This window comes from Nyctereutes procyonoides, unplaced genomic scaffold (genome assembly GCF_905146905.1).
Source record: "Nyctereutes procyonoides isolate TBG_1078 unplaced genomic scaffold, NYPRO_anot_genome, whole genome shotgun sequence".
NCBI classification, from domain to species: Eukaryota; Metazoa; Chordata; class Mammalia; order Carnivora; family Canidae; genus Nyctereutes; species Nyctereutes procyonoides.
Genome location: NW_026575136.1, coordinates 23,034,961 through 23,058,683, shown reverse-complemented (window position 1 = coordinate 23,058,683; position 23,723 = coordinate 23,034,961). Strand labels below are relative to the sequence as shown.

At 42.9% G+C, this 23,723-nt stretch overlaps 1 protein-coding gene across 11 annotated transcripts in view; it reads right to left on the bottom strand.

Annotated features, from left to right (window-relative positions):
• Positions 1 to 7,375: 7,375 nt before the first annotated feature.
• The window catches only part of LOC129495442 (zinc finger protein 532), a 107,535-nt gene continuing 91,187 nt past the window's right edge, over positions 7,376 to 23,723 (bottom strand). For 10 of the 11 annotated variants that reach the window (XM_055302933.1, XM_055302932.1, XM_055302937.1 and 7 more), the window contains 3 exons: positions 13,158 to 13,270; positions 10,944 to 11,091; positions 7,376 to 9,418 (listed from right to left, as the gene is read on the bottom strand). In XM_055302933.1, the coding sequence (XP_055158908.1) occupies positions 8,924 to 9,418; positions 10,944 to 11,091; positions 13,158 to 13,270 (756 nt within the window). In that variant the 3' untranslated portion in view covers positions 7,376 to 8,923. The remainder of the gene's footprint in view (positions 9,419 to 10,943; positions 11,092 to 13,157; positions 13,271 to 23,723) is intronic. The other variant, XM_055302936.1, reaches the window with a different exon arrangement.

The following is a 23,723-nucleotide window of genomic DNA, read 5'->3' as shown; positions in this document are numbered from 1 at the left end:
TTGACACTTGTGTCCAGGGCAGTCTCTCTGCTCGTTTACTTCCCCTGGAAAATTAAGATCACAATAGTCTCAACCTCTTGGAATTATTTTGTGATTTAAATAAAACATTCAAGATACTAGGAGAACATCTGGCCTATCATTAATACTTGAGATGTATTAGCTATTATGTTTATATTCTAAATGCCCCTTGCACACCTGGCAGATGATAGTATATACACTAGACACCCAGATAATGTATACACAAGGAGACTTTACAGTGGCTGACCTATAGTAGACCCTTAATAGACAATAACTATTGTGACAACTTACTATTATTCTTTGTCATTGTTATTGGACTAAAGAAAAAAGGATTCAGGTACACAGGCCAAGTAGTTCCTTGAAAAAATAGATCATTAGATCTAATACATCATTACAAAGGGACAGTCTTTTTTTTTTTTAAGATTTTATTTATTTATTCAAGAGAGAGAGAGCATGAGCAGAGGAGAGAGAGGAAGAAGCAGACTCCCTGGTAAGCAGGGAGTCCGATGAGGGGCTAGATCCCAGGACCCTGAGATCATGACCTGAGCCAAAGGCAGATACTCAAATGACTGAGCCCTTTCGGCACCCTGGGACTTAAAACAATAAAAAAGAACTTTCTAGTAGCCAAAACTACCCAAAGATGAACTGGGCTCTTTCAAATGGTACAGAACTCTCCAACCTTGGAAGTGCTCAAGTAGTGGAGGAACACTGGATCGGGGTGTTAGAGAAGAGATCCAGCATCAAATGGTTCTTATACAAACAACCTTGAAAGTCTTCTCTGACCTTGAAACCCTTGGAGTCTTCCTTCAAAATTATTTCCCGCAATTAATGCATTAGTTTGTCACCACACACTCTACAGTTGTTCTTAAATTGATGCAGAAATGGAAAGTTCAATGCAAAAAAAAAAAGGAAATGAAAGATAAGATCCAACCTGGAGCTATATAGAGAATGCAGCAATGTCCACTAAAAAGGAGATTTAATTTAGCACCAGAAACAAGGATTAAGTGGTTGACTTCTTCAGTTTCCCCATCTGTGAAATTATAAAACCATCCTCCCTCACACAGTTGTTTCTTAAGATTAAATGAGAGCTCTTGAGTCCTAAATGAATAGGACTCAACTGAAAGTTTTCGAGCTCTCAGTTCCAAATGTATCTCCTGGGCTTAACTATCTTCCTATGTGAAAAAAAGGAGGGGGGTGCTTCCCAACATTAGAGGTTTAGGTAATTTGCATATTTAGGAATAAGTAAACAGGGGTGCCTGGCTGGCTCAGTTCATGGAGCGTGTGACTCTTGATCTCAGGGCTGTAGGTTCAAGCCCCACATTGGGTGTAGAGATTACTTTAAAAAATTTTTTTTAAACTTAAAAAAAATGAATGAGCAAAAAACCCTCTGATTCCTGCATCAATTTCCAACTCCATTGTCAATGGGTCTATAGTCACTGAAACTAGGAATGGTACAGCTCTTAGAAATCAGTGTTAAATACTCCCATCTTTTGTCATCTGGGGGAAAATACATAATGAGCGGAACACACATCCACGTTTTAATCATTAGTAATAAAAATCATCTAAAATGATTTTTAAAATACCACCCCTGTAAAAGGAAAAAGAGAATCTTACTTTTGGGCAATTTATAAATAGCTCAGGACCCTTCTAGTGTTTGTCCCAAACCCTGAGAAATAAAATCATGACCAGTGGAGGTTCACAGAGACTTGGTTTTTAATGAAGACATTGTAGGCACCTGTTTCATGCAAGGCAATGCGCTGGGCATAAAAATAGGACATGAAAGTAAATTATGCGTTCCCTTCCTGAAAGCAGGGCTTCATCATTTCCCGAGGCAGCAGCAATCAGCTGATGCTGTTATTAATGCCACGGTCATTTTATTCAAGTAAGTAGCTCTCCAGGAAAGAGCACTCAGCCGCTCTTCCTCTGGCACTGACTTTGAGGGAACAAGCATTTGTCTTTGCCAACAAGAGTAAGGATCAACCTGATGGGGAAAAGAGAATGTTCTAGAACCTGCTGCTCTCAGGCTGTGCCTCTTCTGATGAGAGGGAATGGCAACCGCAGATTACAAAGCAGGTAGAGCTCATGCAGAAGCTCAGCACATGTATCCAGAGGACAGACAGCTGACAAGTGAGCATGTACCGGGGCTGCTAAATACCACAAGGGGTGTGTGCTGCTGCCAGAGGGGGACCTGGTCCTGCAAGGGTACCTGGAAAGGCTCTCCGAGAAGGTGACTTTGGAACCAACCGGAAAAAAAGGAAGAGGCCCATGTGGGAATAATAACTGAGCAAAGAGCATTCCGGGCGGAGGAAACAGCCAGTGCCAGGCCCTGGGAAGGGAATGGGAACAGGGTGTGACAGGAACAACTCGGGTTGGGGGGGGCAGGATGTGGGGACAGGTCTGCTGGGGTCTACATGGCTATTGATGGCACACATTTGTTTACCTTGGTTGAGTCTTTTCTAAAATAACCAATACCGGGGCACCTGGGTGGTTCAGATGGTTAAGCATCTATCTGCCTTCTGCTCAGGTCATGTTCCCAGGGTCCTGGGACTGAGCCCCACGTCAGGCTCTCTGCTTGGCGAGGAGTCTGTTCTCCCTCTTTCTCTGCCTCTCCCCCTGCTTGTGCTCTCTCAAATGAACAAATAAAAAAATCATAAAAAAAAAATAACCAATACCGTCATGCTGCTTCCATGGTGTCTTACACAGAGGGAAGCGGGAGCCTAAGCTTTGAATGTCCCACCACGATGTTGGCACCGTCTGGATCCCAAACGGTTCAGTGGTTCCTTGAAGGCCGACTGATGGCCTGCTAACAGAGATGCTGAGCAATGTTATTGCCACCATGCCACCGGAATGAGTGAATTTAAAGTGTCCCATCTTTTTTATGTCTTGCACTTGAGAGTCAAAGCAGAAGCATCATTTTGGCCAAGTGGTGGCCATCCCATGCCTGAGGTTCGGCTGCTGGGGGTCAACGAGTGACCTTCTGGTTTCAGGAGGAGGAGGCAAGACCCATCTCTTGCTGAGATTCAAGCCATGGCACATTCCCTAACCCCGGGAAGGGGTCCGATGCAGAATTGACAAGAGCAAGGATAGATGTCCATTATCCCTACTGAGAGACACTCTTCTGCCCTAAGATACATGCAGCTCTGCCTTCTCCCGACTTGTCAACATCACACCATCCTCTCCAGTCAGCGGATCTGCTTTCCTTGTTCTTAAAAAAAAAAAAAAAAAAAAATTTATTCTTCAGAAATAACCAATCCAACTTGACTCAGAAATAACCAATCCAACTTGACTTGACCCTGGAGGTCAGAAAATTACTCTTGGACTAAACCCACACTTTCTGGAACTGAGTTGGAGGTGTGATAGTGGACTGTAATTATAGAGCTCCCCTAAATACATAGTCTTGCAAAGGACAGTTTTAGAAACAGAACTGCCACAGTAGTGTGATTTACAATTATAAGAAAAGCTCCAGGATAAGCAGCTCGCAATAAAATAGCAAAGCAAATTGAATAATCAGTTCCTTTAAATGCTGCGAAACATTATAAATAGTACTGTTTGGAGTCAGAACTAACCTCGCAAATTGAATTGGAAACTAGCAAAGAATATTTTCTGGGAAACGCTATTCTGTTTCCTTAGGTAAAAATAACCACTAAGGAAAGGGTATAATTCCAGGATAAACCTGGAGAAGTAATTAGAAAGAAAAAGCCAATGTGGACCCAAAGTACCCTGACGCAGCTAACAGCAAGCCTATAGGGGATAAACTGCATGTGGACAATAAAACAAGTATATGGCAGGTGCTTCCAAAAGTACATGCTCGGTGTCTCCAATTATTAGGTCTCTCCACCCAGATCCTTCATGCGTTCTTCTCTGTCCCGCTCTGTGCCCTGCACACTGATATGAGAGATTACGGAGCCTTGCTTGTCCTCTTGCTTTTATTTGGCTTTGACCAATGGGAGCAGAAGACAGATCCTTAAGTGTCTCAACAGCCTCCCTATAATTTCCATCCTACACTCTTCTAGCTTTGCCAGGGCTCTGATCAAGGCCCTGTTCCATGGCTCTAGACCCGCCCCGGCTCAGCAGGCCTGAAGGAGGTGAGGGCTCCCCACCATTGCTAAGTCCCCGGGTGCCTTGCTATCTATCACCTGTTCCAGCCCGCACTTCTGTAATAGTCCCTTCCTTAATTTCTTTGAAGTGAAACTTTTCTCTGTGTGCTGGCTGTGTCCTGCTAAGACCCTAATTCATAAAGGATCTAATGCTGGGGACTCCCAGATCTACCTTTCCAATGAAGGCAGTGAATATAAATGAACACATGCCTAGAAAAACAGGCTAATATGATGAAACTTTTATCAACCAGTATTTTGAGTCCACTAAAGTGTTCATCAAAATCTATTGGGACAGAAGGCAAAAACGGATATGAAAAGACAATGTTCTGTTTTATAGGGAAGACTGGCAGTAGCCAAGTTTCAGATTGAGCTTCAAAGCCGACTCATGTGGACCAAGGCGGGGCTACTCAATCGAGATCAGAGGTTTGGGGGTATTGGTAACGATAGAATTACAACTGGCTAGTCTAGAAGCTCCTAGGTCTCTCCTTTGCAGAGACCTAGGTTCACACTGTCCTATCCCAAAGGTTTACAATGAACGCTGGAGGGACAGGAGGTTTGTTAACTGCAAGAAGAAACTTAAAGTAAAGAAGAGTCAAGGGTCCATTTAGGCAAGGAAAGAATTGTATAGATTAGGAGCCACGTATTTAAGGTAACGACACCTACGTTCCTTGTGTAGGAAATGTAGGTTAGACTGAAGAGCTCCAACAGGGGTCCCTTTCATCATGTTTCCCAAGTGACTGTGGTTTTTTTGTGTAACATTTATAAATGCCACAAGCAGCTCTCCACATTTAGCACATCCCTCATCATTCTCAGACCATTCTTTGGGATAGACGAATGGTTTCATTAAGTCCTATTTTTACAAAATTCTTCAAACACATTTTCCTTCCCCCCCCTTCCACTTCGGCATTAAAAGAAAAAAAAATCACAGTGCTCACAGGATGATGAACACATTAACATGAAATAATATATTAATCTTGGCCAAAGATTCCAACAGTCAATTTTCCTGTTGGTCAAAGATCCTGGGACATAAATCACTAGCCCGCTGACCCAGAGAGACGCCCACCGGAGCTTTGGATGGAACAGTTGTTCTTTGGAATACTTACTGGAGTAGGAGCCAAGAATTGGCAGGCAATGTGTCTGGGAGGAAGTGGTCTACGCCATGTAGTCTAAGCCAACATCTTCCTTCTTCTCATTTTCTTAATCTTCATCCCCTTGTTGGTGTTCTTCTTTATGCATTACTGTTACTCAATTATTGATAAAATAAAATCACCCAACCACACCTTCAGCAAAAACGTATCTTGTATTGTCGAAAGTGCCAACTTCCCCATATCTAGCTATCATTTTGACTTTCATATTTCTATTTATGTCATCTAAACCTTGCAAAAAAAAAATCCAAGAAGTCACCCAAGTAAGTCAGAATTCTCTTCCCTTCCTCTGTGCCCCACAGCATGGAATCCTCTTGGTACTACCTCTGAAATGCCACCTGCAACCACAGCCTCTTTCCAGGCCTACTCTCACCACCTCGGGTTAAGTCCTCATGACCATGGCTGGGCAGCACCATGCCTACGCCAATTACTGTGATGGCCATTTATGCTGTTCAAACGTGTGCAGCCTTCTGCCTTCTGGGCACACAGGATTGTACTTCCAGCCTCCTTGTGAAGCGGTAGGATCACAGGACTGGTTTTGGCCAGTGAACTGTGAAGAAAGACATCTCACACTTCTGGGCCAGACCATTGGCACTTTCCCTTTGTCAAAGGAACTGGCAACTTCTGTGACCATAGGAATAAGGGGACACGGGGATTTGGAGCTATGTCCCTAGTCAACCAACAACAAACATCAAATGTGACCAAGAACAAGACTTGCTGTTTTAACACACTAAGATTTAGGACTGTTAACTATTGCATAACCTAACCTATCCTTATTGATAAGCTCCTCCATCTTCCACCCTAAATGCAGCCACTGACTAGTCTGGCTCTATCACTCCTCTGTCCAAAAAACTCATCTCTGTCGGAGTACAAATTCTAGTCCATCATTCAAGGCTTTTTACATGTTGGCCTGAGCCTACACTGTAAGCCTCAGCTCCACTTTCCCATCCAACAGAGGACATGGGCTTCCTAAGAATTCATGGAGCATGCCTCAGTTTCTGCCTTTGGTCTGAACATACCGTTTCTCAAGTGCTCACATCCACAACTTCATCCAAATCTGCCACTAATGACAAACGGATAGAGCTCACAAATTTCACTGTGGATTTCTGCTCAGTGTTCACTGTGTTAACTCAAGTATTCCTGTCTTTAATGGCTAAGAATTTTCCACACAGGTCCTTCCCAATTCTGTTCCCTCTTTCTGGAACTCCTACAAACTATGTAATTTTGTCCTTCTTGACTTCTAATCTCTTCTATAGATTTCATCTCCTTACCTCGGTGTATTCCAAGTAATTTCATCACGACTGATCTTCCAGTTCACCAATTCTCTTTTCAGTTGAGCCATCTGGGTTCCCTCCCAGGGCTCCAGGCTTCTGTGCTGTTTTTCTACTCTGGATTTCAATTTCGTCTTCATTTCGGATCTCAGGGCATTTTTTTAAAACTTTCTTGGATGCTCAACTAGGCATTTATAGATGCTTACTTTACAGCTGCAAGCATTTCTGGGTAGTGAAGAGTAGAGACTTCCACTTTCTTATAAGAGCCATAGTGCCACAAACAAAAATTCTAGTATCGTGTTTTGCACATACTTTTTATTTGTTGAATAAGTGAATATTTGTCAATATGTACATAAACACAGAGAGCGAGCACTAAGATTTAGAGCAAGAATATCTGGGTTCTAATATGCAAAGCCACTTACCAGCTGTGAGGGCTTAGGCAAAGAACGGAATCTGAGCTCAGCTTCCTCAAACTGTAAAACTAGATTATTAGGACCCGTGCAGCCCACCACACAGGTTTATTGCAAGGTTCAAATGCAGAAACACATGAAAAGTGCTATGAATACAACTTAGAGCAATACAAGTATAAATATAACAAGTAACAGCAATTGAATTTCAAGTGTAGGAATACTTAATCCCGCCCTGGCATTATACCCATGAGTTGATGGAGTCAACGAGGAAGTGACAAAAGAGCTGATTGCTAATGAGAACGAATATGCCACTCCTCCGAGGGGGAAGAAATCTACAATATCCTGTAGTCTGTCCCTGCAATTAATCACTTCCTAACCTTCATGAAGATGTCAGAGACCCACCATCAATAACTCTCTCACAGAAGCACAAGGGCCAATGTCCCACGTTTATTTACATATGAAATGTGTTTAATACAGTTATGATGGATGTAGTGCATAACACCTGACAGCAGCAAGACCTTTTGAGGAACCGAACGTTGACTACAGTATATCATGCAAGTATCTATATATACACAAACGCATTTCTTTTCTTAAAAAAAAAAAAAAGGTACAAAACATGTTTAGGGATAAATACAAGATATAAAATGCAAAAGAAAACACAGAAACAAAAACTGAAAAATAGAACTCTCCCAGAGAACTATAAACGGAAGGGACAGAGGAATACCCCTGCTGCACTTCGATGAAGCGGAACTGCTGATATTGTAAAGATGCCTATCGAAACGACCGAACTGAAGCCCAGTGGCTCCGGTGCGTAACCGCAAGGCCAATCGCGACACGCACTTCGCTGCATTGATAGGTCGGTGGTGGAAGTTGTACATCCCAACTCCAAGTACCAGAACGTTTGGCAGTAGCACCCAGAACAGGAAATGCCAACTCTTTAGATAGCAAAGGGTTGTTAAGTCGACTGTGATTTGTTTTTTTCCTGTCAAGAGCCAGAGAAATACTTGATATTTTTAGTTGTGTCTTTGTAATAGTTAATAAATTACATGACAAAAAACTCGACTATATAAATCTATTGGTCTAACTACATGTGTGTAACTTTTACAGTAGTCCAGCCCTTTTGTGACGTGACCTCCTTGTGCTCTTCCAGCCAGCCGTGCAAACCTAGATGCCCAGAGAACCGCCAGCCTCTGGTGCTCCCTTTGTTCTGCATTCTACAGTGGAATTAAGGAAATCCACGCTCCTTACGGGAGTTCTGGCTCAAGTTTGTTTTTTTTATCCGCCACTGGGGAAGAAGCTACCGGCAGGGCTGCTTTAGACACCGTGTGGCGTGGCCTGGAAGACGATGCCACACGCTAGAGTGCAGTTACACGCGAAAAGGTGCACTCGCTGACTCAGAGCAGGCACGTTGAGGGTAGTGCTAAGACACTTAAAAGTCTCTAGTGTTTTTGAGACCCACAATACCTACAATTTATGTAGTGAATTCTAAAAATTAAAAACACTAAAAAAGGCCTTATCTTAGCCTGTAATTAGTTAACCCATTCAAATCGGTAACATACAAAATGGTTTATTTGAATTCAGGAACTGCCCCTGTTACTAAGAACTCTGTGTCAAAGGAACAGTACAAAAAAAAGAAAAAAATTCTAACCCAAAATAAAAACCCAAAAGAACAAAAACAAAAACGAAAACAAAAAAGAAAACAATAAAACCTCAAAACATTTTCCACTAAATACTGATACAAACATGTAACAAAGAGTATAAAAAGTTATTCATTTAAATATATACAAACTCTTTTAAACTCAAATACTGTTTTAATACTTATCGAGGATATACACGACGAGGTGAGGAAGGTACACTCAAAGAGAATATATTGCAACAGCCTAGACAGTACTGTTAACTCTATTATACTGCAAACTTTTTGTAACAAAAATGTCTCTTTTATTCCAATGTGGACAGGGATTTTCCTTACGGAAGGGCTGTGGCTATTTCTCAGCTGAATTCACTCTTTTGGATTTAATGAAGGCCATGCCGTGTGTCCGCATGTGAGCATTTAAGGCAGCTTCAGTTTCGAACGTTTTTGCGCACACCTTGCACTTTCGGTCTGACACAGCGCCGTCGGGCGACTCGTCCTCGTGGCTGGGCTTGTTCTCCTGCTGGTTCTCCTCCCCGGCCCCGTTCTGTTTGGACACGGGCTGCGGTTCCTTCAGCTTGTGTACGATGAACAGGTGCCTGGACAGGGAGACGTGCGACGTGTAGCAGAGGCCGCACTCCCGGCACTGGTAGGAGGAGCCGTCCGACTTGTGCTGAGGGATGTGTTCGTGGAACTGCAGCAGATTTTCAGTGGTGAAGCCGCATACGGCACATTTGTGGACCTTAAAAACATTTATCTTTAGCTTTTTCAGTGGTTGGGTAATGGCCCCTCTGGGAGGTCTGAACTCTAAAACTGGCTCTTCCAACTTCCGCTTGGGACTGGGAACCTTTGAGAAAAAACAAAGTGGACGACACGAGTGAAAATCGTTCTGCCCCACACGTTCTGACAAATGCCATTCTCCAGGCCCTCCGAGTTGCGAGGGCAACCAGTACTATGGGTTTCGGGATTCGGGGTTTCCTACAGCGGTGTGTCTGCACCCCCTCCCCAACCCCTGCTCCCCACAAGTCTAGCGCCTTTCATCCACTCCACACGGGGGACCCGAGCTCCTATGTTACCAGGCACCACCCCAGCCACTGGGCCCAGCAGCAGACAAACAAGTCCCTGCCTCCACGGAACGGGGGCTCCTGTAGAGCAGGACAGAAACCATAAGCCAGGAGATCGACAGTGTGTCAGACCCCAGGGAAACAAAGCAGGGCATGGGATGGGGATGGGAAGCAGGGGAGCAGGAGGGGTGGCCCAGTGACTGGGACACTTGAAGGCAAGGGTCCAGGCACGGGGAACCGAGGCAGGAGGTGCAGAGAGGAGGCCAGGGGCAGGCTGAGAAAACATCAAGGCTTTGCCTTTTCTGTGACTGGCATAGAGGCTCTGGAGGCCCCGGCTGGTCTAGCACTCGAGCTTCCCTGCACACTCACCTTCCCTGCATGCTCACCTTCGCCTCACGGCTGACCCTCGGCCCATGCTTTTCTCCTTCCTTTCGGCTTTCTAAATCCCACCCACATTCAACCCCCTCACTTCCAGCTCCCCGAAAGTCCAAGCCAGAGGGCCACTCCCTGCTTGGCGGCCCATCTTTTCTGCCGTGTGGACAGGGCACCACTCACACACACTGTTGACCTGAAGCTGTCCCTGCACGTAGATTCATTCCATCCCAACCTCCACCAACCCCATCACTTGAGGGGAGAAAAGATTACCACTGAATGCGACTCCTGTCTGACTTGTATTCTGATTAGGATTTACTCAATGATTAACTCCCTGAACGCACACACAGGCTGTTACCCAGGTACATTCCAGACGCAGCCCAGTGCCAAAGACAGCAGAACCTCCCTAATGTCTGCCGAACTGCTCCATCCTCGAACAGCACTTTGGAACACACATGCCTGATGCACAGGTTAGTATATATGCTGATTCAAGTTCACTATCCACTGAACTAAGGACAATGCAGAGAAGTGTGATTTTTTTCCTTTACTATTACAAAGTAAAACTAAAAACAAAACAAAACAAAAAAAACCTCTTCCTTCTTACCAGGTACCTTTCACAACCGATAGATTGCCAACGAGAAGGAATCTAGCTCCCTACGTTCCTCCTGGCTAAGAGACCGTGTATGTGAGTCTGCACAAAATTCTGTAGCTTCTATTCATAAGTGGGTCCCTAAAGCTGTTGCTGGACAGATGCAGAAGGAACTTAATACCTTTTCGGAACAAGATGAAAGATCAGAATGGGTGTACAGGGAGATGACCTATCACTTTATACCTTCGTGCAGAGTCTTGGATTTAGAAAAATTTAAATGAAGACAATGAATGGAAAGAGCAAGTCAACACAACGTCACTGTAAAGAGAACATCTGCAATGTTTGACCTTGGTATCTTCTTTTATTTCTGTTTCCTCCTCATTGGTGGCTTCTGTCATTTCTTTCAAGTCAGGATCCTTAATACCGTGCATGAGTTGGATATGTTTCTCCAGCATCAACCGTTTCGTAAAGGTACGCCTGGAGTCTGGGCAGTGCCTGTGGAGCAAAGACAAGGAGGTAACCTGCCTGCTGGAACGTAACCCACGCTGAAGAGCATACTCACTGATGAAAGACCTCCACCAGCCAACAGTACGCTCCGTGGGGTCAAGGCCATCTGCATGAATACCAATGGTCCGAAACAAAAGAGCAAATTCGCTCTGAATCGCAGTTTCCAATTTGCGAGTAAAATTTTTGTACTTTTTGTAAAAAGGCATTCTGTTGCTCTTTGTGCCCTTATGGGACCAGCCTAATTCGGTTCAGATGGAGGATTTATTTTCTAGGTTTGGCTGAGGTATTACTTCATTTATAATTCTAGACGGCTTTAATTTTTAAATAGAGTATCAAATTTCAAGTTTTCTTTACAATGACTCAGTGTTCTCTCAGAGTTTATGTCTTAAGAGATATTTTAATATGAAAAAAGTCCCTCCCTGATTCCTTCATGTGGATGTTAATTACGCCTGCCCACTCTGCCGTAAGCCAGGGTGTCTAGCCTTGCCAAATTCCTCACCAAGGCACAAACACAGTAGCACAGGGCTCAGAATCATGTGTTCATTCAGGAGATTAAAATGTAGGAAACTGAACAGATATCCAAATAGGCCAATCTTTTAAGTTTTCACTTCACCTTGTGTGGGGAAAAAAAACCCCAAACCTGTAGATCATGAATAGTTTTTCCTTTAGAAGATAAGAATTCAGCATTTTCTTAATGAAATGGACAAAAAAAAAAAGTTAATGACCGTGGGGACTATCGATGCTGTAAGGTGGACATCAAGAATATCGCTGCAGTGAGTGAGAGGGAAAAACGCCTCTTGGTCTTATGCAGAATCAAATGTGCTGCCTTCAAAAAGGCTTCTGGAGATTTTGTTAGTGTCTGGCCCCCCACCCTGATGATTTCGTGTTAGAGACCCGTTACCAGGGCAGCCTTGGGAGCCAGCACCAACACCAAAGAATAAAGGAAATCGGCCGGACAATCTGAGCATCTTGCTGCCTTACAGGGACTCCAAAGAGAGATACACAAGCCTATCCGAGGAAGGACAAAGCCAGGCCAGGGGCCAGAAAGCTCCCTTTCTACCTTCTTCTCAGCCAGGGCTTCCTTCTCATTCTCTGAACCTCTCAGTGCAGTCTCAAACATGTAGGCCTCGTTCACAGAACGTTCTCATCTCATCAAAATCACTTGGAGCTTCTGTTTCACTGAAGGAAAGTCTATGTCTCAGTTTTCCCACCCGAGAAACTCTCCCTAGCTAACCCAGAACAGTGAAGCCCCCGCCACACTTACAGCCAACCTTCATGAGCATCCTGAGCCACACAGTATGCTGTGCCCTGCTTTGACCACACACTACACGCTGGCTACATGGCTTCTGTGTCTGTTAGTCCTCTCTTTTACAAGAAGTGTCTCAAAGCAAGTAACCCTGTTCTATCAAGTCACTTGAGGCATGTTCTGGTTGAGTGGGTGATAAAGCTCTTTCACTAATGATATAATAAGTTCTGATTCTCATATACAAAGAAGTAGCTCATGACTGTCCAGAGTAGCACCACCAACTCGTCAGCATACTAGTCCACTCAATTTCCTGAATTTGGTCTCTTAGCCAAAAGTGAGTGTTGAGGAAAGGCTGTCCTGCATTAGACAAATAGTCCAGCCTTGGACTAACTCCATGACCAGGCCCTACTAAGGTCTGCTCTGAACCAAGCAAAGAGCCAGTCAACCTGCCAACAAACCTGGCAACTCCCTGTGCGTTCAGAGACCAAGGAGTATCTCATTCAAATGTGTGCCTGCCAATCAATCACTTCTCCAAAATGCTCAGGTAAAGAAAATATATGCTTCTGGACAACAGGTAAGAACCCAGGAACATACACAGGGTATGCAAGGGGCTTGTTCATTTTACTATTTTTAAGTGTTACAACCCGCCAAGGAGCTGTATTGTCAAAACAACAGAATATAACTAAAAACTGAAATCTATAAACTGCAGCCAAGAAATGGAAAATTAATGGCAAAATATGAAAAACCTTGGAGAGATTCCAGCTTTTAGCCTTTCACTGTACTTCCCACAGTAGAAATTACAACTTACGAGCAGGTATAAACTTTCCTGATGCCTTTGTGCTTGATCCGATTGTGACGGCACAGGCTGTGTGAGGAGCTGAAAGATTTGTCACACTGGCGGCAAGGGTGTTTTTTCATTTGCTTTATTAGAAGAAAAGAGATAGAAAGTCACTTAAGAGAACAAAACCAGAATTGCTTTAAAAACTAAGAACATCTTCATAACAGTTTAAGTTATATAACCATATTGTTTAAGCAATACAAAGACAAAACTAAAAGATGCTTCTTAGAATGCAATAAAAAGGAAGGACAGGGTTGGGGTAACCACAAAGGGTCTAATCTAGAGAATGGGAGGATCACTGTCCTAAGAGCAAAATTTTTACATTTTTTTCTCAAAACACTTATGGTTTTAATTCAACACAAACCCCCATATATTTGAAAATACTAAATTTTCTTTGTAAAAGAGATAGAAACATTATTTTTAATCTTTCATACAGCAAACACTATATGAAAACATAATTCTTCAATAAATACCAAATAAAACCATTACTTAGTTGGCAATATCCAGAAAGAACTTATCTAGTGTGCCATTTTAAATTAAATCACTAGCTGATTTTAGACATTTTGACTTTCCCCCCTGATGATTAATTATTCCTTACATAAGAGTAAAGTTTTCCAAAAGGCCTTTTGAAGAATACCATTTAGTTACTCAAGAACACAAAAGTCTGAAACCACTTTATGGAGGCTGCCGTTAGTATATGTATGCATGGGTGCTAGCGAACAGTGACAGAGAGAAATAAAAATAAACTTAAAAGTTTCCACTTTGGCTATGACATACTTATGTTAATTCAACAGATCCTCATGTGGAACCTTTGAAGTAAAATTAGTGGCTTCACCTTAAAACACATTCTTTGGGTACAATATGCACTGCAGCCTGGAATCAAACAATGTCATATCACAAGGAAATTAGATCAAGAAATAACTGTCAGCCTCATGCATGGAATAAATTTTGGCTAAATCCTCACTAAAAATAGGGGCTTAAGTAGAAACAAGTTCTCGTGTGAAAGAACATTACTATTTTTGGCATAAGAAGAGATAAGCAAGCAATTGTGCATAAAGTGATTAAAGAAATGATAAATATTTTTAAACAATGTTTTTATACTAATCACCTGATAAACATGCCCTTATTCAAACTGGTAAGCACAGCTATTTAAGTGACGGAGTCTGGCTCTAGAGACCTACAAATGGGTTGGTGCCTTGTCTCTACAGCTCACGAACTGAACGGTGTGATCCTGGGGAAGTTTCTCCATAAACATCCACTCCTCAAACTGAGAGTTGGGGATCACCACAGTCCCTTCCTCAGAGGGCGTGGGGGAAGGAGGGATGGGCAGGGAATGAGAGAGTCAGCACAGTCCTCGGGACACAGAGAAATCCTCAGAAAATATTCTTTAGTGAATAATAATAAAGTTATATATCCAGTTGTGTCTCAAGAGTGGAAAATACTGTCTTTTAAATAAAACACATGGCTGTGCAAGTATTCAAAAACCTAGAAAGAGGCTAAAGAAGGACGTTTCTTCTCTATACTCAAGGTGAAAGTCATACTATTGCTTTTATCATTTTCCTAAGCATATAATCTGGGATATTATGAGAATGATCTTGGGGGGCCGAGAGAGAGAAAACAAAGCAAATAACCAACTAATGCCTCTGAGCCAATCTTTTCCCAAAGGTATTCCTTCATAAACATCTTGATCACATGACATAGACAATCCCTAGCATCTTGGATTAACATTTATGTAGCCAGAGAATGAGTAAGAAGTTTCTCCAGAATAAAGATTTAAGAACAGTCATGAATAGTCCTATGTTTCAAAAAAAAGGTATTTAAGTATTAATATCTAATTCTTGAATTTGTACCTATAAGATGGACAGTGTTATGATCACCTGAGAGAGTCAAAACACAAGACATTTTTCTAAAAGCAAGACAGTGATAGCAAATAACTATAAAACATGTAGAGAACTGCCATGTATCTTCCTAACCATACAACAGGGCAAGAGGCCTCAGAGGAATGCAGACTGGATTCTCCATTAAGATGAAGGGTTTGAAATTCCATTTCTTGTTATAGTGTCATTATATTAATATCAAATGAAACTTCATTATTTTTTTTTATTTTTTATTTACTTATGATAGTCACAGAGAGAGAGAGAGAGAGAGGCAGAGACACAGGCGGAGGGAGAAGCAGGCTCCATGCACCGGGAGCCCGATGTGGGATTCGATCCCGGGTCTCCAGGATCGCGCCCTGGGCCAAAGGCAGGCGCCAAACCGCTGCGCCACCCAGGGATCCCCCTGAAATGAAACTTTAATAGAGAAATATCAGTAAAGAAATCCTCAGTAGGTAAAAATTAAACAAAGAGCAGCTTAGCTGAATCAATAATTAGTATTTTCAGAAAGAGTTGACAATGTGGGAGACACTCTTCTTCTCCATCGTCTTTATGAAAAAATGCAGAAATGAGCCATGCAATCCCCAAACAATGGAGCAGGGCTTCAAAATCACTGGTGACAAGAAAATCACAGGCTTAAACACCAGTCTCCGGATCAGACCTGCCGTTTTCCCATTACCTAAGAAAACAAACGACTTCCTTCTTTGTTAAATTTTAAATACTAACTTATTCAAAGGTGCTTTACCTAATTTATTTTCCTAACTTCTATCTTCAGTGTTATAATAGTTTATAGTGCTGTTTTATGACACAGAAAGCAATTTTTTATCAACCAAACAAAATTGGGGAAAAAAAACTATTGAAAAGGCATAAAAAAAAAAAAAAAAAAAAGAAAAGGCATAAGGTCTGCTGTCATTCTGTTTTCAAGACTGCTAAGGTCATTTATTTCCTCCTGGCTCCAATGTGGTACAAGCTTATACAGCGGGAACTGGGGCCTCGAGTGGACTCCTTATAATTAGTCATATTCAATTATGAATTACTGTTTGTTTCTAAATAGAATTATCTAAGGAAATAGTGAACGGGGGACACCTCGGTGGCTCAGTGGTTGAGCGTCTGCCTTTGGCTCAGGTCATGATACTGGGGTCCTGGGATCTAGTCCCACATCACGCTCCCCATGGGGAGCCCGCCTCTCCCTGTGTCTCTGCCTCTGTGTCTCTCATGGAATAATAAATAAAATCTTTTAAAGAGTTTTTTTAAAATAAATTAAAAAATAAAATTTTTTAAAGTAAGAAAGAAAGAAGGAGTGAACGAATAAGCTGGCAGGGTCTGAAAGTTTTTGAAAACTTTAAATACCAAATAAAACAAACACTTGGGTACGTTTCCTAAAATTTCTCCCTAATCTCTAGTTTTTGACTCTTTTACCTTCACATTCTTTAGGAAATAAAGCGTCAGCTCCTCTTAACAAACTCCTTTGCCCTAAATGCCCTAGCCTTGGGCTCAAGGTCTGAGCTCTGGGATTTGCAATGCCTCTGAAGGCCATTCTTTCTGGAGGGCACTGGGTGAATGTGTCCTGAATTGCCATGGGCACATACACCGACACGTCCCATTCTGATAACCACCTTCTCCTGTCTTGGCTTGAAGCCTTCTTTCTGTTTCAGGTGATTCTGAAGAAGTAGAAGGAAAAAAGTCTCAACTTCAGACATCCATCTAGCCAGACATCCATTCTGGCCTTTTCCTGAGATTCCTGCCTCCATGAGGTTATCTGCCTCCCTCAACTACCATCATACATCCAGAACCACCCCCAGATTTAAGATGAAAGGGAGAATTATTCACATGCTGACACACACCCTTCAGCTCTGCCATAAACACTTTCTATGAAAAAGGAAAACCCAAGCCACCTGTATAAACTTCAACCTATCACAGCAGTAATCCCGCAGGATAGAACTCCTCTAAATTCTGGACCTTTCCACTTGGAAATCTACTCTACAGATACACCCAACACAGTACAGTCCGTTCAAATCACAATTCATATATATCAAAGGTCATAAATCACTGCACTGTACAAAATCATGCAATAAAAATCACAGGGCTTCTGGCAAAAATGAAGTAGGGACATAACACTTGAAACTTGTCCATGTCACACTTAATAAAAACAGTGGCACAGTGTTACGCAGGGTACCTGTGGAAGTGGGCATGGGAGGGTTGAGGCTTATTAAGGTTTTGTGAAGTGGAGGAAGGAGGGTCACCTGAGATCAGAGCATGGAAAGGAAAGTGTAATACCAGGTGCGGACCGGTGTGACCCAATGGGAAGTTGATGTCGTGGACGGCAATCTGAGGTGAGTGCACGCTGTGAGTTTTGTGTATTCCTACACAACTCCATTCCACAATTTTCTGTGCTCGCCTAGTGTTTCTCAGGGATGTAATCACACATGAGCAAACTCGGAATTCATGTTAGGCTCCAACTGTTCCCTGACAGATCAACTGCATGTGAATAAATCTGTTTTCAACACAGGCATGATAGCAGAACTGTCTGTATATACGAGGTTATTTGGGGCAGCACTGCATATAATGGGAAAAGATGGGGGGAAATCTGGCTCCATCAAGGGAGAACTGGTAAAATAAATCATATGCACTCATACAACAACATTCTTGTCATGCAGCTGTGGAAAAGAATGGAAGACCTTGATGTACTGATATGAATAGAACATACACTATATGGAGAAGGAATCAGTGCAGATAATTATATTCATAAGCTGTGTTCTGCATGAGAAAGAAGCAAAATAAAGAACCTATATGCATATATGATGATACTTGTCTAGAGACATTTTAAGATACATAAGGAACTTAGCGATGATGGGTGGCAAGGGTAGGAATGAGGCTTTTCACCTTATTCCTTCATATGGTTTGCAAAGTCAAAAAATGCGAACATAGTCCAAATTAAAAAAAAACAAAACCTTCTTCTGGTGCCTCAAAAATCTGGGACACAGAGGTATAATTTACAAAACGTACAATTCACTCTCTTTCATGTACAGTTCTATGAATTTTGGTAAAGTCATACAGTGGAGACCAAGAGCAGTTCCATCACCCCTAAAATTGCCGATGTCCCTTTATAGCTCCTACATCCAGCTCTTGGCAAGCACTGATCTGTCTTCTCTATTCCCTTGTTCTGTCTCCTGCATTTGTCACATAAATGGAACCATGTGGTACAGCATGTAGCTTTCGGGATCTGGCTCCTTTCACGGGCCTGTACCTGCACCATTCATCCATTCATCCGCGCTGCTGAGCGCATCGGCAACGCATCCCCTTTCACCGTGGAGCAGCAAGCCGTGCTACAGATCGGCTCCGCTTCGTTTATCTGCTTCCCAGATGAAGGACATCTAAGTTGTTTCCAGCTTTTGGAAGCTAGGGATTAAAGCCCCTACAAACACACACGTACAGTTGTGGCGTGAACATATGATCTTATTTCTCTCGGGTGAATACCCAGGAACGAGACTGTGGAGTCATATGTAAAATAAATAAACTGTCAACCTGTTTCCCAGAATGGCTGTACTTTGCGTTTCCGCCAGCAATGCAGGAGTGCTCCCGCTGCTCCTCCTCTGCCGATACCGCCATCTCACTGTGGCCATTCTACACGGTGCCTAGGAGTATTCCACTGTGGTTTTAATTTGCATTTCTCTGATGACTAACGGTATTAAGGTAAAAGATTTTCAGGAGACAAGACATCTACTTATATAGTGTACCTCTTCCTCCAAAGAAAAACCTGGAACTCTACAAGTTTCTAGTCTTTAATTTCTATTTCAGGAGGAATTTCAGTGCCCTGTAAATGTCTTGACAACAGAAGCCAGACATCACTAACCCTTATACCCCCGGCGTTCAGCTACAGAAAATACTCAGCAAATGTTTATTGTGTCAATGAATAAAGGAAAGAATCACTGAAAACACAATTATCTACTGGAAAAATATGGGCAGGTTCTACAAAGTTAATGCTAGACTAGCAAATTTCGGGTAACGTGCTAAACAGAGAATGCACGGCTTGTTTCTGGAAGATGGGACAGACGTGAACGTGGTTAAGTACTGATAATCAGAGCCTGTGGACAAACGAAGCTACTGAGGACAGAGGACAGACAGGAGCCAGACAGGAGGGGTACTTCAGACAAAAGGAAGAACAAGTCTTCCTGTGGGACTGGAGAGAAGGTGCCATCAATAGACAGATGCAATGCTCATTATGGTCAGGGGGGCAGGTGGCGAAAGGACCAGGATATAGAAGGGAACTCCTGGCTGGCAGCTTCCATTTCAAAGTGAAGTACATGTGATGCATCCAGGTAATACAGCCTTCATTTTCTCTTACTGTTTCCGATTATAAAAATAACTTACTGTAAAATAAACGAGAAAACAGACTGCTTTGAATCTCAGCGATCGCAAAAAGCACTGTCAAATTCCAGTTTCCATTTCTCCTCTGAATCCATGTTCATGTGCACTTCTAAGAATGAGTCTGCGTTATACATCTTAGTTTGTAACCGTTTTTTTTTAAAGATTTTATTTATTTATTTGACAAAGAGAGAGAGAGTACAAGCAGGGGGAGCAGCAGGCAGAGGGAGAAGCAACTTCCCGAAAAGCAGGGAGCCCAATGTGGGGCTCCATCCCAGGACCCTGGATCATGACCTGAGCTGCAGGCGGATGCTTAACCAACTGAGCCACCCAGGGATCCCAGGCGCATGACTTTAAATGCATCTATAATCAATCAATTCATGGAGTTCTGTCTATGGCCTAGACCGCCCCCCCACAAGATGCAGACTTGAATCTAACCACTTAGTTAGCATCTCTACATAGGTCTCCATTTGGCTTCTTAAATTTAATGTACCCAAAATGCAATTCTTTTTTTTTTAATTTTTATTTATTTATGATAGTCACACACACAGAGAAAGAGACAGAGAGAGAGACAGAGACATAGGCAGAGGGAGAAGCAGGCTCCATGCACCGGGAGCCCGACGTGGGACTCGATCCCGGGTCTCCAGGACCGCACCCTGGGCCAAAGGCAGGCGCCAAACCGCTGCGCCACCCAGGGATCCCCCCAAAATGCAATTCTTGATTCCTCTCCGTCCCTAAACCTGCTTCTCTCCTACTTTCCCAGTTAGTAACTGGTAACTATTCTACTAAGTGCCCAGCCAAGGAATTTGGAGTGATACTTTGTGAAGTGATACACAGATTCCCTTTTCTCTCTCTTTTGTCACCCACATTCAGCCCATCCACAGATCTACCTTTGAGGTATATACCAGATCCAGTCATTTCTCATCACCTCTATTTTCCAAACCCATAGCACTTCTTCTGTCCCCTGGATTGTTACAGACAGCAGCCACACTGGTTCTTTGCTTCCACACTTGGCAGCCAGGCTGACCCATATAAAATACATTGATCATATTAGTCCTCTGCTCAAACCCACTGCTGTCTTCCCATCACTCTCGTAGATGATGGAGGGTCCTGGGATGGAGCCCCACCTCAGGCTCCCTGCTCAGCAAGGAGTCTGCTTCTCCCTCTCCCTCTGCTCCTTCCTCCTGCTCCTGCTCTCTCTCACTCTCTTGCTTGCTCTCTCTCAAATAAATAAGTAAATAAATACAATCTCTTAAAAAAGTAAATAAAAATAAAGTCATGGACCTGTATAAGAAGTTTTTGAGACTAAAGGGCACACGAACATTTACAGGCTGGGAAGAGGAGAAAGACAGAGAGGAGCCATCAGTGAGGCAGGAGGAGAACCAAGAGGCCTAGCACAGAAAGCACTTCCACAAGGACCTGGCCTGCCACTGCTTCAGCTCAAATGATTCCGTTGAGAACGCCAAAACCCCTCTGCACAAGTCCCTGGACACGCAGAACTCGACGAGCAGCTTCTGTGGAGCAGCTACAGGAACGCCTAAACAGGAGGGGAGGACGTGGGGAGCACAGAGACAAAAAGTGATCTCAGGGACATTCACTGTAGAGGGAAGCAGAGGAAAGGTGGCAGTAGGCGAGTGGGTGAGGAAGGCTGCTCAGTCAGAAGAGGCACCATGGCAAAATTGAGGATTTTGAGAACGATCCAGGAAAAGCTGGAGATGCAGAGGAGAGTGGACAAGCAGGGTTGTGAGGTCCCCCAGTGGCCCAAGAAGGGGACTGGAAGCAGTGCAGAGGGGTGGGCCTCACAGAGACACAGAGCCACCCTGGTGACAGGTCAGGGAGGGGTACGCACATGCAGATACAAGGGGCTTCTCATCACCTGTCTGTCCTCAGGTGTGAGGCAAAATCCAAACTTCTTGGCTTTCAAGACTGTCCGCAATCTAATCCTCAGCCCACCATTTGACTACATCTCTTACGATTTCATAAATGGTGCAAAGTCACTCAAATTCACATCTTCTGAAGACCAATGATGAATTCCTCTCTTGCCCTTCGGAGACTGCCTTCCCTCTCCCTTGATAAGCATTCGAACCCTTTGGCCCCTTTGGCCGGCTCACCTCTCAGCCCCTGGTGGCCTTCCTCACCTCTCTGGCCACAAGCCTCTCCTTCCCTCGCCCATACCCCAACACAGTTACCAGAGGAAACCACTGGAAAACACATATCAATGTTTTGCTTCTTGCCTAAAACTCATCTCCTGTTCTCTGTACCTTCCAGGGCTCAAGTCTTTGGACTTGCCTGCCTGGCCAATCCTAACCTCCCTCCGCACCTTCCAGAACCTCACACTCCAAAACTACTTGTTGGCAGTTACTTGGAATGTCACGCTGGTTTGTACCACACGTACTCTGCTTGCTGCTCATACACTGGCTGAATTCTTCCTGTGTGTCTTCCAGTTACCTACTTAGGTAGCATTTCTTCTGGGATGCCTTCCCTGGCATCTCCTAAACACTGCCAATTCCCCATGAAACAGGGATGCTCAAATTCCTGCGTCCTTGTACCTCAGACAAGACTCTAATTCTTCTCTTCCATGTATCTGCACAACTTTAATTTTTAATTTCACTCTGTCCTCCTTTGACTTCTTTTAAGCCTGGACTGTATTTTATCACTCGCTCCATTCACAGAACCTCAGCAAGTATTGAGCAGAAATCTGAACTGGAAGCACCCATCGCTTAGTTTTAATTACATACTGCGTTGTGATTCCTCTAAGCCTCATATTAGTTGCAGCTTTTAAAATATTTATGTTTTCTTTTTCTACCCAACTGTAAGCATCTGCAGGGCAAGAATTATATCATTTGTTCTCCGCCATAACAAATGCTGTGCAACTTGGTAAATATTTATAGAATTTTTTTAAAAAAGGTACACAGAGAATAAACATGATTAAAAGTTAAACATGCCCAAAGTACAGATGAATGGCCCGTTCTAAACAGTTTCAAAATTGTGCATTATTCTGTAATATGCAAGTGCCCAGACAAACCAAAGACTGAACAAGAGAAATAAACAGTACAGATTAATTTGAACAGGTTACAAAAATATAGTCTATGTTGCCTGTAAAATAAATTAGCTTTTCTACAGAATAGAAATGTACTGAGATTACATATAAATTACAACCCAATAAAGTCGCTTTTAAAAAAGAAATTCACTGAAGAAATATGTAATATCCTTAGCATATGTATTAAATGAATAAAGGTATAATTTTCACTCTGAGAGGTCCTGAAACTTTTCACCAGGGTATATAAAATATAACGCTTCATAAGGATTTCGGGTCTTCATCTATTCATCTGAGATCGGGGTACTGTCAGTATGTGCCCACAAAATTGGGCATTCTCATTCTGTTTGCACAAATTACACCTATAGTTATAGAGGGTAAGGAGTAAGAAACAAACCCACCTACCCAAGCCACCCACATCTCCTAGAAAATGGTCTTTTACACAGACAGGTAGCCTTCCCCTAAGTATGGAATACTGTGAGTCATAAATGCTAAAGTCGTTTCTGAGAATTTAATATCTAGGACACAAGCGAGATCTGGTCTCACTACATCCAAGAATATACAAATAAATTGGTAGTCAGCTGAGCACAGCATAGGAAACTCAGACTGCGTATGTCTGAAAGCATTTAAAAAAAAAAACCCATCAAGCTCTGAGTACTAAACCATCCAAGTTTCTACAAATTGGAACAGAGTGGTTTTGGGGAAATATTTAAACACAGAGTATAAATTTAGACCAGAGGTTGGCAGACGTTTTCTGTAAAGGGCCAGACAGTAAATATTTTAAGCTTTGCAGGCCATAAAGTCTGTTGCAACTACTCAACTATGCCTTGCAGTTCAAAAGCAGCCACAACGATACATAAATGAGTGGGTGTGACTGTGTTTCAATAAACTGTTTACAAAAATGGGTGGCCAGCCTGTGAACCATAGTTTGAGAGCCCTGACTTTAGATCACTGTCTCACACTCTTCTAAAAACCAGAGCCAAGGCTCAATAAGTCAGAACCAAATCTATTTAACAGAGTAGGTAATCAATCTAGGAAAAAACAAGTCATAGCTATGAAGTAAGGAGAAGGGTTTGTTTTTCAGAGGACAGACTCAGAATATGTCCTGAGTACCACGAGGATCACGGTGCTGTGTCTAGATCGCTGAGGTAACAGCCTTGAAAATATGTTCCTAAGGACAAGTATGTGCTAGTTGCTATGCTTGCTTAAACAACAACAAACAAGGGGCACCTGGGTGGCTCAGTCAGTTAAGCCTGAGAC